This window comes from Eucalyptus grandis, chromosome 9, assembly GCF_016545825.1.
Source record: "Eucalyptus grandis isolate ANBG69807.140 chromosome 9, ASM1654582v1, whole genome shotgun sequence".
NCBI lineage: Eukaryota > Viridiplantae > Streptophyta > Magnoliopsida > Myrtales > Myrtaceae > Eucalyptus > Eucalyptus grandis.
In genome coordinates, this window is record NC_052620.1 from 42,636,823 (window position 1) to 42,648,289 (window position 11,467).

The window sequence follows — 11,467 nt, forward strand, 5'->3', positions numbered from 1 at the left end:
AAATGCATGATGCAATTAGTATGTCTACAGTCAAAACAAAGTGTTAAATCGCTAAATGCAGTTACGAGTTAATGTAAGATTAAAAAGGGAATACAGTCAGGATTTTCTGTCAAGTAGTCATGCATTATGATAGGAACTCCCAAATCTCTGGCAAGAGATTGAAACAATGCTGCATAAACAGGGTAAATTTCCAAGCCGAAGCCATTGAAAAGTATAAACCAACCTGAGCATCGATTGAACAAACTCGACTAACTAGTTTCTGCAAAATGAAAATTGAAATCAGCTTCACCCCTTCAAAAGCACCAAATTGTGTAGTCGTTGGGAGCTGATGTTTCAGTAGTTTCTTGTGTAACCTCCCGTGTTGTATGGATAGTTAGCCTGTACATTTGTGACTCCAACCTGCCCTTGCCTCCCATTGTTTGCGTATTGCTGCCACATCATCTGCTCCTCCATCAGAAGCTTCTGTTTTTTCTCCATCTCTGACATCTGCACGTATGGCGGCGGCGCCACCGCAAGGGATGCCATGAAAGGATCCGACCCGGTGGGCATATTACTCCCCTCTGATGTCGGCGGCGCTGGCAAAGCTAGCATTGCAGGCCTCCCTGCTGACCCGAGCGCAACACTACTAGCACTTCCGCTGCTTCCGTTACCAGCAGTCCCACCCATCGCAGCCACCATCGTTCCTCGGTGATACATGCCCTCGAGTAACAGCATGTCAAAGCCGCCGCCTAGTGCCTTCTTCTGATTAGTCAAGTTGCTTGCTGATTCAACTAGCGCTGCCTCCCAATCCGGAGTGTTGTCAGAGAAAGCTTCCCACGGGGAAGCCGTCGTGGTAGCCACCGATGTAGGGGTGCCGCCGTCAAACAAGGCCAAGGCCAGCTTGTCCCCGTGCTCTTCACGCGTGACCGCATCATCCCCCAAATTCAACAAATCACCCTCTAGTTGCACATTCGCTTTTTTCTCCTCTTGCTTCGGCTCCAAGCTTTCCGCATCCTGATCTCCAGTTGAAGCTTCCATGAGGTTTTCAGGTGCAGGTAGAGCCTTGACAGCATTTGGATCTTCCTCTTCTTCATTTGCTTCTTTGGATGTTTCTTGAACAGGAGTTTCATTCTTCTGTTCCACAGATCCTTCTCTCTTACCACGTGCCAGTGCAGATTTATCCTTGATAAATTCATCCATGAGATCGAGTTTCTTTTGGGTTACTTTCTCAACTTCTGGATAATCGGCAGAGCGGGCCACTCCAACATTCTTGGACCAGCCATAGAAGATATCAAGCTCTTCGAACTGCTTCCCAGTCCGAGAGAAGATCTCGTACACCTTCACGCAGTCAGGAATCTCTAGCTCCATGAAACGATCGATCAGGATTCCCATTATCTCTGTCATCTCATAGTAGATTTGAAAGCTTTCCTTAACTATTGGATAGAGCGCAACGAACACAACTCTGTTATCTTTAGCTCCACCTGCTCAAACCCAACAATTTTAGGGCAATTATTATTGTGATCTCATATATTGCTAAAGAAATAAGCGAATCATCACATTCACGACATAAGTACCAACCCGTTGGCTTGCATGCCAAGAAGCGTTCAAGAAGCTGTTGCAGATGGTGCATCTTGGAGAAGATCTGCTCGATTTTCATCTCCCTCACGGGCGTGGCCTTAACAGCAGCCGGAACAATGCCTGCATTGTCTTCACCTTCTTCATCATCCACTCCATATGCGCTCCGCTTCCCTCGCCTGCCTTGCATTCTGTACTCGAGCCTTTCATCAAGGTAGAGCGCATACGTCCGCACGAACGCGGAATGGTCCCATGAATTCGACCTCGAGGTGTCACGGAAATCTGACAAGTTAAGGAGCCGAGTGCCCCTCCTAGTGGCGAAAAAAATCTCCTGCTCATATGCCGGATCGCCCTCCGCAAGCAGCCGTTGGATCAGCATCAATGTCTTTAGAGCCACTGTCCAGTTCCGAGTCTTGTTGAGGCGCCTCGCGAGGGTGCTAACACATGAGCTGATGTGGGCACGTGAGTAGCACGTCAAGCTCAAGATTTCCCGGATGTGCTTCTCCTCCGCGGGGAATTCTTCGTGCCGGGTCGCCTTGACGATGGCAACGTCAAGGTCGGAGAGAGAGCTGCTGCTTCCAACTTTCGCAAGGCCGATGCTCGTCTGGTCCTTGACCGCCCCAAGGGCTTTTCTGATTTTGCTTGGAGCCATGGAGCTTAACCAGATCAAATGAATGAGCGGTCAATTCAAATTTCACAAGCACCTACCATATGATATAACAATTGATCTACATTGCCATTGTTAAACAGAATCTGGGGATTCAACGCAATGGACTTTCCACAGCGTTGTGGAGGCCGCGGTATTTAGAGGAGGCTCAGGGCTTGGCAATCAAGAAAGAAAGCAGATTGATGAAGAACTAGTTGATGCAGTGACGATTTGGTTCGGAAAAGACGGTATTTTTGCCTGTCTGAAGGAAAAGAAAGAGAGAATAAGATTAGAATTGAGAAATAGTAATTTTAGCGGTAGAAATTATTTTGCCTTTTCTTTTGTTTTTTTTTTTTTTTTGTTTTCTTTTCCTTTCTCTGCGTCTGTTTTTTTTGGTTTGTCTCAACCAGACATCTTGTGCTTCCCTCCAAAACCGTAGCCTGAAAAATCGCTGAGAGGTCCGTGCGACATGAGAGATCAAATAGCAGCCGGGGAGGCAAACCAACCATAACTGTCGGACCCATTTGACCTTTTCAACTGCCAAATCGTTTACCCATTTTTGGCCAAAAGCATCTGAAATCTCTGGCCTTAAAGAAAGACCCTTCGAGCGTCTTATGACCCTTTCATAAAACAATTAAGAGAGCATTTTATGCTCATAAACGATCCTCGTTGATGTTAAAAGAATTCGAGGGTAATGACAAATGCCATCGTTTCTGCACTTTGGAATTTAAAAAAATGGTGTTCTCTTTTCCACAAAAGAGCGCCTGCCGTGTTACTCGTACATAAATGAAAAACGTATAGGAGAGCTCAAGGAAAGACATTAAATTGCCAAATGATGTCAAAATCAAATATCTAGAGGTAACAAAATGAAAAAAAATGTTAAAGGATGTCAAATAAAAAGGTATGAGTAAACTATATGTTATCTTATTTCTGAACCCTTCACTTTAAAGCGTATCAAACAAGCCGCGGCATTTTTGAATTTTGTAAATACTCATATGTTTAGCTAAAAAAATTTTGCTACGTGCATATCATGCATCCTCAACATACAAGTATGTTGTTCCACCTACATCTAAGACATGTAATTTTTCTTTTTCCTCCCAAAATTAAGCTGAAAGGACGGTTTTTCATTCATATTCCAAGTCGGGAAGGATCTTTCACAACATTTCAGAAGTTGCAGAATGATGAAAAAAGGTTGGCCTTTTGCCAAGTGGGTGAATTTTTTTACAGAAAAGGTATTGAAAGGAGGACTTAATGTAATGATTTAACCTGACAATCCACATTTCCTTATGCTCTCCATACCCTATATGAAGCAGTAGAATTTTTACTGCCCCACATGCTAAATGCGAATATCATTATCAAACTACCAAAGAAAGCCTAACAGCCGACAGAAAACGAACTGCAAGCAATGCCCACCCAGAGGAAAGTACAGACTCTTGACAAAATTTCCAGGAGGTATACGTCAAATTAACCCCTGGTATGCTGGCTGCCAAGGAACAAAATCCTCGACCAATATCTGAGAAGGTTCTCAGTATAATTAATTGACACAACGTCACTTTTATCTTTCGCTCCACATTAAGGTAAAACATGAAAAAGGCATCAACAGAGACCAGTTATGGCCAGAACTAGACATGAACTGAGTTCCTGTCTCTGAAGACCACATGCACCCACAGACACGTGATGAGCAACCATTCTATCCATATAATACAAGTTCATCCAAAGAACAAAGAGAATATACTCAATAAGCAATTAATAATACTCTTACTTTCTCATTGATAGTACGGTTAATGTACACATTTGCTCTATCCCAAAAACCAAAAAGCCGCTTGATAGATCAGCCAAATCTATCATTCTCCACAATTATGACAGCATGAACGCACTAAGGATTACCTCAGATCCAGCAGTTAGTGTGTATCACAAAACCTCTACGAATACGACAGTGATTCATCAAGCTAAGCCATCACAATCCCCTCATCAACAGCTAATGTACAAAAAGCTTGCTGAAATACAAAATCTTACCAACTACGTTTATTGGCATGCCGAATTTCATATTGTTATCATCGTCAGGATAAATGCATGGACCTGCGAGATAGAAATGAAGCGTGGCCAAGTAAGAAACTTCTCAGTCCTAAGTTCGTTCAAATGACAATTAAACTATAATCAAACAGAATGTAGGAAATTAATCCTGTAAAAACCATATCATAAACAGCCTTTAACCAATGCCTTCGGCATAGTAAATGGTTCCATCCCGGGAATTAACAGATAGTTTATACCATGCTATAGTTTTTCGACATGACCCATCGACAAGATTTGAAGCAAAGAAGAAAGACAACTTTTCTGGCAACTTATCATCATGATATTATTTTTCATTGTATTCGTTTTGATGTGGTGGATCGGAAGTCATAATTATACTGATCTCACTAAACAGACTGCTGAGCAACCATTACTGTGTACAACCTAATTATGTAACCATGTAGGCACATACAACCTTAAGAGATGCATCACTTCTTTTAGGTTTCTTATGCTGAAAACACTACAACAATCATAGCACTGACCAACCCAAGGCCTCTTTTGCATTTTGCATCTTCTGCAGTACCAACATAATATCATCTCAATGCAAGCATGACAGAACAAACATCCAACTGGCCAATTCCAAATATGCCAACGTACTAAAAGAAACTGATCAATTAATCCACTGCCTTGGAACTCATCATGAGCTCACATTAATGATCATTAAGAAACAAGAGATGAAATGTGATAACAATATGGCAAACAAAGTACCTCGAAACTAATAACGATCTTCAGATGAGTCAATTGTACAGGTAGAGGCTTCTATAGAAACCTCAGAAGGTAGGACTGAAGCACCAGAGCACGTTCTCGACATCATTCTGACAGTGAGGCAGGTTGCAGAGCACATAATGCACGCAGGTGATTTCTAACATAAACAAACCGAAATTTCTTTTCTGGAGCTCTGTCTAAGGTTAAGCTCCTCTTCCTATACTTTATCATATAACGGTCAAAGTTTACATCACTTCCTTCGTTTTCTGGTTTGGTGAACTTATTGTGCTCACAACAAAACTGACCTTCAGATCCCATAAAGTTAGAAAAGCTACCCTCTTCCTCCTCCAACGGCAGTCCTGTGTTTTCACCATCTCCATCGGACTTAACCACACACTCTTCAAGCTTTTCACTAGACCTCACATCAACCGCCTCTGTGGTAGTCAAATTTATCATACTATCATCATGCATCCGTGCTGGGGAAGGAGAATCTGGAGCGACGACCTCACAAAACTTCTCATTCATGCCAAACTGAAGCTTCCCATTAGTGTTTGCATTCCCTGATCTCAATTCCTTAGCAGATGCCCTCCTAACGTACGTCCACATCAGTCGAACATCTGCACAGCTCTTATTCGTAGAGTGCCAGTTACCTGATATCCTCGAAGAGCTATTCATTGAGCGGCGCAACTGAAAAGCCAATTTTTCGTGCTTCCCAATAATGGTTGCATTACCAGGTCCCGATGCCCCAGCCTTTGCCCTCCTAACGTAGGTCCACATCCTCGGAACATCAGCACAGCTCTTATTCACAGAGCAAAAGTTCTTTGATATCCTCGGCGAGCTATTCATTGAGCGGTGCAACTGAAAAGCCAATTCCTCATCGTCAACAACTTTATCATCACAATCACCACCTCCTTCTTCACACGCCAAGAGACTACTCTCGTCTGTGTTGGCAACCATATCGAGAGCCTCGCTCGCCAATTCCACCGCCCTTTTTGCCACAACCGCCTTCTTATGAGCCTTCTCCTTAGCCTTGCACGCAGCCGCATTCTTCAACTCCACCACGCAATTCGCATCCTTCACAACATCTTCCAAACACTTCATCACACAGCAATCCCCATCCTCCAAAAGTCTAGAATGTCCTAATCCACACACAGCCCTCCCGTCAGTCTTGCCACCGCTTCTCCTCCTCTTCGAAGCCCCATTCAATTTCGCCATCGACCTCGGGAGCCAACAATCGACACAAACAGAAAACTCCGAACCCAAGCCCGAACACGAGTACGACCACGGGGCCGCATTCTTATACTCCAAGAAGCAATTTTTATGCACCCGGCGCTTACACGCGCAACAGCGGAAACACTCATCCGAAGTCTCCGAGAAACAGTAGGAGCAAACAACTGAGGACTCGACCCGGATGAGGCATTTCTTGCACAGCAGCACGATACGCCATTCGCTGTGCAGGGGTTGCAGCCTGTTCTTACCGTCGACCAAGTCGATGCGGGATCCACAGGCGTGGCATTGCGACAGATTCGGGAGATCCCTCGTCTTCTTCGGCACGGAAGGACCCGGAATCCTCACGTTTCCGGACGATCTGCGGTCGGGGCAACCGAATTGGCGAGGCCTGCGCGCGTATTGAAGGACCACCGCAGGTTTTTGCGCTGATCGAGGTTGGAGAAGGTCCGGTTGATGATCCATCGCAGAGGTATTGCAGCTGATGAAAAAGAAATTAGGGTTTTCAGAGGCTCGATTTGGGGGCGGGTGAATTGAAGAGAGAGAAACTATATTCTTTCTTTTTTTACCTCTTTTTCGAAATGAGGTGAGAAACTCAGGTTCAACCTGGTCAATCAACTCCATGACGTCATAATAAAAGAAAAATATGCAAATATATATATATATATATATATATATATATATATATATATATAAAATACCGAACACAAAGAAAAATGAGAAATTGATATCTAAATGATGATAAAAAAAAAATTCTAAAAAACGTGAAATCAGGTTCCCAAATAGAAAATAATAATAATAATGTTATAACTTGAGAGTGTGCGAAGAAATTCTTCAAATGGGCTCCTTTGAGTAGCAGAACGCCTAATAAGGCAATTTACATCATAAGAAAACTCTAACAAAGGCCTCATGGAAGAAAGGAGGCACTCTCTTTTATCTCTTTGACTACCATTTCAGGTACACCCGGTTTAACCCGGTCAATGATGTCGTTATCATAGAAAAAAACAAAAATATGGAAAAATATTTAAAAAAACCCTAAACACAAAAACAGGTTTTATAAATAGATTAAATATAATGTCATCACTTGAGAATGTGATAAGAAATTCTTCAATGGGGGCTACTTTGAATGGTAAAATGCCTAATTAGACAATTTACATCAAATGAAAAGTCTAATTAGAGGTGAGCATTAGTGTAGAGTCGACCTTGAATCGACTTAGCCAACCCAGTTGATCCTGGTTCGATTTTCAATGAGATTAAGTCGGTTTTTGGCCCTGGGATCTCTAGATCTTGCATTGTGCCAGTTGGTTCTTGATTTTAGGAGTTTAGGATTAGTTCAATCTAAACCAACTATATACTTTATATATTATATATATATATATATATATATCTAATACATTATACATTTTATATTTTTGTCTACTCTAAATTTTAGCGCTTCCTCATCTATTCTCTTCGTAATTTAGTTTATCATGTAAATTAGAAAATAAAACGAAATCAGGTCCTAATTCAACCCAACAAAAAAAACAAGAAATCCTCTTCACTTGCCTTAGCCTCGCTCGCTTGCTTGTCATGTTGCTCACCTCTGTTCACACGCCTTGTTGCTTGCTCTGTTCACTCGCTTTGCATGTTCTTTTTTATGATTTGTTACTTTTAGCAAGTGCAAATTTTTATTGTTACCTTATAATATTTATGTTTAATATGTACACGATGTTGCATTGTTCATGGATATATAATTTCAAATAATATGTTTGTTCTTTTAAGGAATATAAAAAATGAAACAAAATATAATCATTTGATCTCGGGTTGACTCTAGAATCAGACCAAATTCATAAGGTCGATTTAGTCTTCAGTCCCAAGCTTGGGTTTTTAATTCCAAAAATTGAAAACCAATACTGTGTGGGTCGATCCTTAAATCAGGTGCTAAATCGGTCCAGTCCGTTCCTTGCTAACCTCTAAATCTAACAAAGGCCTCATGGAAGAGAGGAGGCACTCTCTTTTGTTTCTTTCTCACGAAAAGAGCTAACGCAACCCTTCGTTTCTCTTTGCACAGATAAGAGGGTCTTGAATCATGGTACTGAGATGTGGTTTTTACTCTTCTAGACTTGTAGTAAATAATGGGCTGAAGATTTGGCGGGGAGTTGAAACCCATTCGGACCCAAAAATCAAGCTTCTACTAAAATCGTGGTTCCAAAAATTCGGGTCTGTCTGGGTCGTCCGGACTTCAACTAATTAAATTGGGTCTAGGGTTCAACCGGATCAGTTCCTGGTTTAATTAGTTGAAGCAGCCGGCTCGGTCCAGTCCCAATTCAAAGACGATGTAACCTATGTAGCACGGACACTCTCCGGAAGCCTTCGTGTCGTGTCCGACACTCCGACATGTCCCGACACGCGGTCAACAAGTGTCGAAAAATCCAACACGTGGTCAACTCTCTCCGACACGCTCCGACACGCGAGTCCAGAATTTCGACACGCGATTCCGACACGCACGGGGTCAATTTTAAAAATTTATAATACTTGAGGGGTCAAAATATAAATATACCCAAAAGAAGTAATAAAAGAAGTAATAAAATTGCTATAAATATACATGCATGGGGTCAATATTTTTTTTTTCAATTTTGTTTTTCTAGAATTGTTTTATTTATTTTTTAAAGTCTTTTACTATGAAAGAAGTAATAAAAAAATGCTATATATGATAAATAAATTTAAAAATATCATTTCAACATTTTTCTTTAAACAATGTTTTTTTCCTGTAAGTTTTGTGTATTATTGTAACAAATTAAAATAATGAATGATATTATTTAATATTTTTCATGTAAATTAATTCTATGCTATTTTATTATTATTTATATACTAATATAACGTGTCGGAACGTGTCGAAATTCTCTATTTTTAAGAAATGACGTATCGGCGTGTCGTGTCGTATCGTGTGTCGCGTGTCCGTGTCGGTGCTACATAAGATATAACTATGCTTTATTGTGTCCCTGTTAGTTGGTTTCATCTGGAAATGAAAGGGTACAACATGACAGGCCTGGCATGAAATGAAAAGGTTTGGGCCAAGATACTGTTGGCGCAAAGGTACACCGTTTGGTTTTCTTTCGAGTTCATCCTTTAGGCGACGGTCCGTGCTTCTATTTGTTTGAATAATTATGAAATGGGCCTATGTACAGGTGGACTTAGATAACTATAATTTTCTATTAGGTTTTCGAGACAAAATTGATTTGTATCAAGTGCAAGATGATAAATGCGATCAACATGGCGTTGATTAAGATTAAGGGTCATATCTAATATAATAGCATCATCACCTATTAATCAAGAATTATCATCATTGACGCAAATTTATTCACTTTTGGGATGTAATTGTTAGTGCAAGTAAATTGACTATATTGTATTAGCAAGACTGAACTATGAAGTCTGATTTTGATGGTAATCTCCTTATGCATATTAGTTAGTTTAAGGTGATTTTTGGAAAGTTTGCTTTGGAAGTATTTATTGAGTTACATGTAATAAGATAAGAGTGTTTAAGTAGTTATTATGTTATTTCAATGGTGCGTCTCACCCCAACCTCCTCTCCTTGATGACTGTGGCCGCGAGCTCTATCGGAGAGAAAAGAGGGTGGGCCATTGAGATGAGGGGCACAATAGCATCGCGAGACAATGGCAACAGTGGCGAGGGGAGAAGAGACAGGAAGAGTCTACTGTTTGTGCGTGCGACTGAGTGCGAAAGAGGGTGGAGCAAGAGATGGGTATTAGGAGTAAGTTTTGGTCCCAAGTTCCTACTAGATTGGACCAAATCGAAACAATCAATTTTAGGTAGTTCACGATTCTGCAAATTTAGAATTGACAATAATGGGTTTGGTTTCCGATTCCTTGTGTGGAATCGGACTGGATTGACTGTGCTAGCTCGGTTTGCCCTGTTTCTTTTTCTTTTTTAATTGTTTCCTCTTCTATTAATAAGTGAACGACTTAGAGGCAAACGGTACTCTTGATTTGTCAAAGTTGAATGGTAGCTAGTACTTGGTGGGACTCATGAAGAAGTTGTGGACCTTGAAATAAGGTTAGTGGACTTTTTACCCATTAACTTTGGTTTGAAAATACCCACCTGTGAACATCGTAGTTGGTTAAGATCAACTCCTTCCAGCATATGGAGGTCAAGAGTTCGAAACCCTGCGTTGCTAGTGATTTAAGTGAAGGGCCCTGGTGGTGGGTTGCTGGGTCAACTTCCCTAGAGGTATAATTGCTGTAGGTCCTCCACTGCGGAAGCTTGTGAGACCCCAATTGGAGGCCCAACTTCCCTAGAGGTATAATTGCTGTAGGTCCTCCACTACGGAAGCTTGTGAGACCCCAATTGGAGGCCCAACTTCCCTAGAGGTATAATTGCTATAGGTCCTCCACTGCGGAGGCCTTAAGTGAGGGGCCCTGGTGGTGGGTTGCTGGGCCAACTTCCCTAGAGGTATAATTGCTGTAAGTCCTCCACTGCGGAAGCTTGTGAGACCCCAATTGGAGGCCCAACTTCCCTAGAGGTATAATTGCTATAGGTCCTCCACTGCGGAAGCTTGTGAGACTCCAAGCCCAACTTCCCTAGAGGTATAATTGCTGTAGGTCCTCCACTGCGGAGGCCTGTGAGACCCCAATTGGAGGCTCTGGCGGATCCTCGGTCATCGAAAAAAAAAAAAACTTTGGTTTGAAAATTTCCTTTCCTGTAAGCAAATAGCAAATCCTGCCTGATGAAAGGTAGTATTTAATTGCCTTCATTAGTCCCTGATCTTTGCCCACAAATACCGAGGTTTGAGTCATTAAGGTGGGCTGGAATTATTTGGAAAAAATAATTAGAAAAGTTCTAAATCTTTTGTATTTGTACTAATTTAATAATAACTTTTTATTAGTGTCAATTTAGTCTTCAACCTTTTTTTTTTTTTTTTTGTCCTAAACCTTTTGACTTGGACCTAAATCTTTCATTTGTGCCATTTTAGTCCTAATGCCTTTTACTTAGTGCTAATTCAATCCTAATTTTTTTTATTTAGTGTCAATTCAGCTAATTTTGATCAAATATTGCTAATGTAGATGCCGGTCGGCTAATGTAGCATGGCCGATATTAATGTGGACAACTTATAATAATATTTTAATATTTTTTCAAATGATTTATTTATTTATTTATTTTCATTTTTTTCCCCTCCTCCTCCTTCCTCCAACAGTTCGCCAACTGGGCGACCAGCCTAAGGGGAGGGCTGACGAGGCTCGAGCCCTCACCAACAGGTGCAAGGGCGAT

General features: G+C 41.4%; 2 protein-coding genes across 3 annotated transcripts; both read right to left on the minus strand.

Annotated features, from left to right (window-relative positions):
• Positions 1-91: 91 nt before the first annotated feature.
• Positions 92-2,554, minus strand: LOC104419934 (putative clathrin assembly protein At1g03050). The gene is made up of 2 exons (XM_010031771.3): positions 1,558-2,554; positions 92-1,460 (listed from the first exon to the last, which is right to left on the minus strand). The coding sequence occupies exons 1-2, from the start codon at positions 2,204-2,206 to the stop codon at positions 334-336; spliced, it is 1,776 nt and encodes a 591-aa protein (XP_010030073.2). The 5' UTR covers positions 2,207-2,554; the 3' UTR covers positions 92-333.
• Positions 2,555-3,932: 1,378 nt separating this feature from the next.
• On the minus strand, positions 3,933-6,764 carry LOC120288291. 2 transcript variants are annotated; one of them, XR_005546618.1, is made up of 2 exons: positions 4,979-6,764; positions 3,933-4,279 (listed from the first exon to the last, which is right to left on the minus strand). XR_005546618.1 is itself a non-coding variant. In XM_039302101.1 (2 exons), exons 1-2 carry the CDS (start codon positions 6,665-6,667, stop codon positions 4,179-4,181), a joined length of 1,488 nt encoding a protein of 495 aa, XP_039158035.1. In that variant the 5' UTR covers positions 6,668-6,764; the 3' UTR covers positions 3,933-4,178. The 2 variants fall into 2 exon arrangements, 1 of the variants encoding a protein (XP_039158035.1); XM_039302101.1 differs by having other exon boundaries at positions 5,281-6,764.
• Between the last annotated feature and the right edge of the window lie 4,703 nt (positions 6,765-11,467).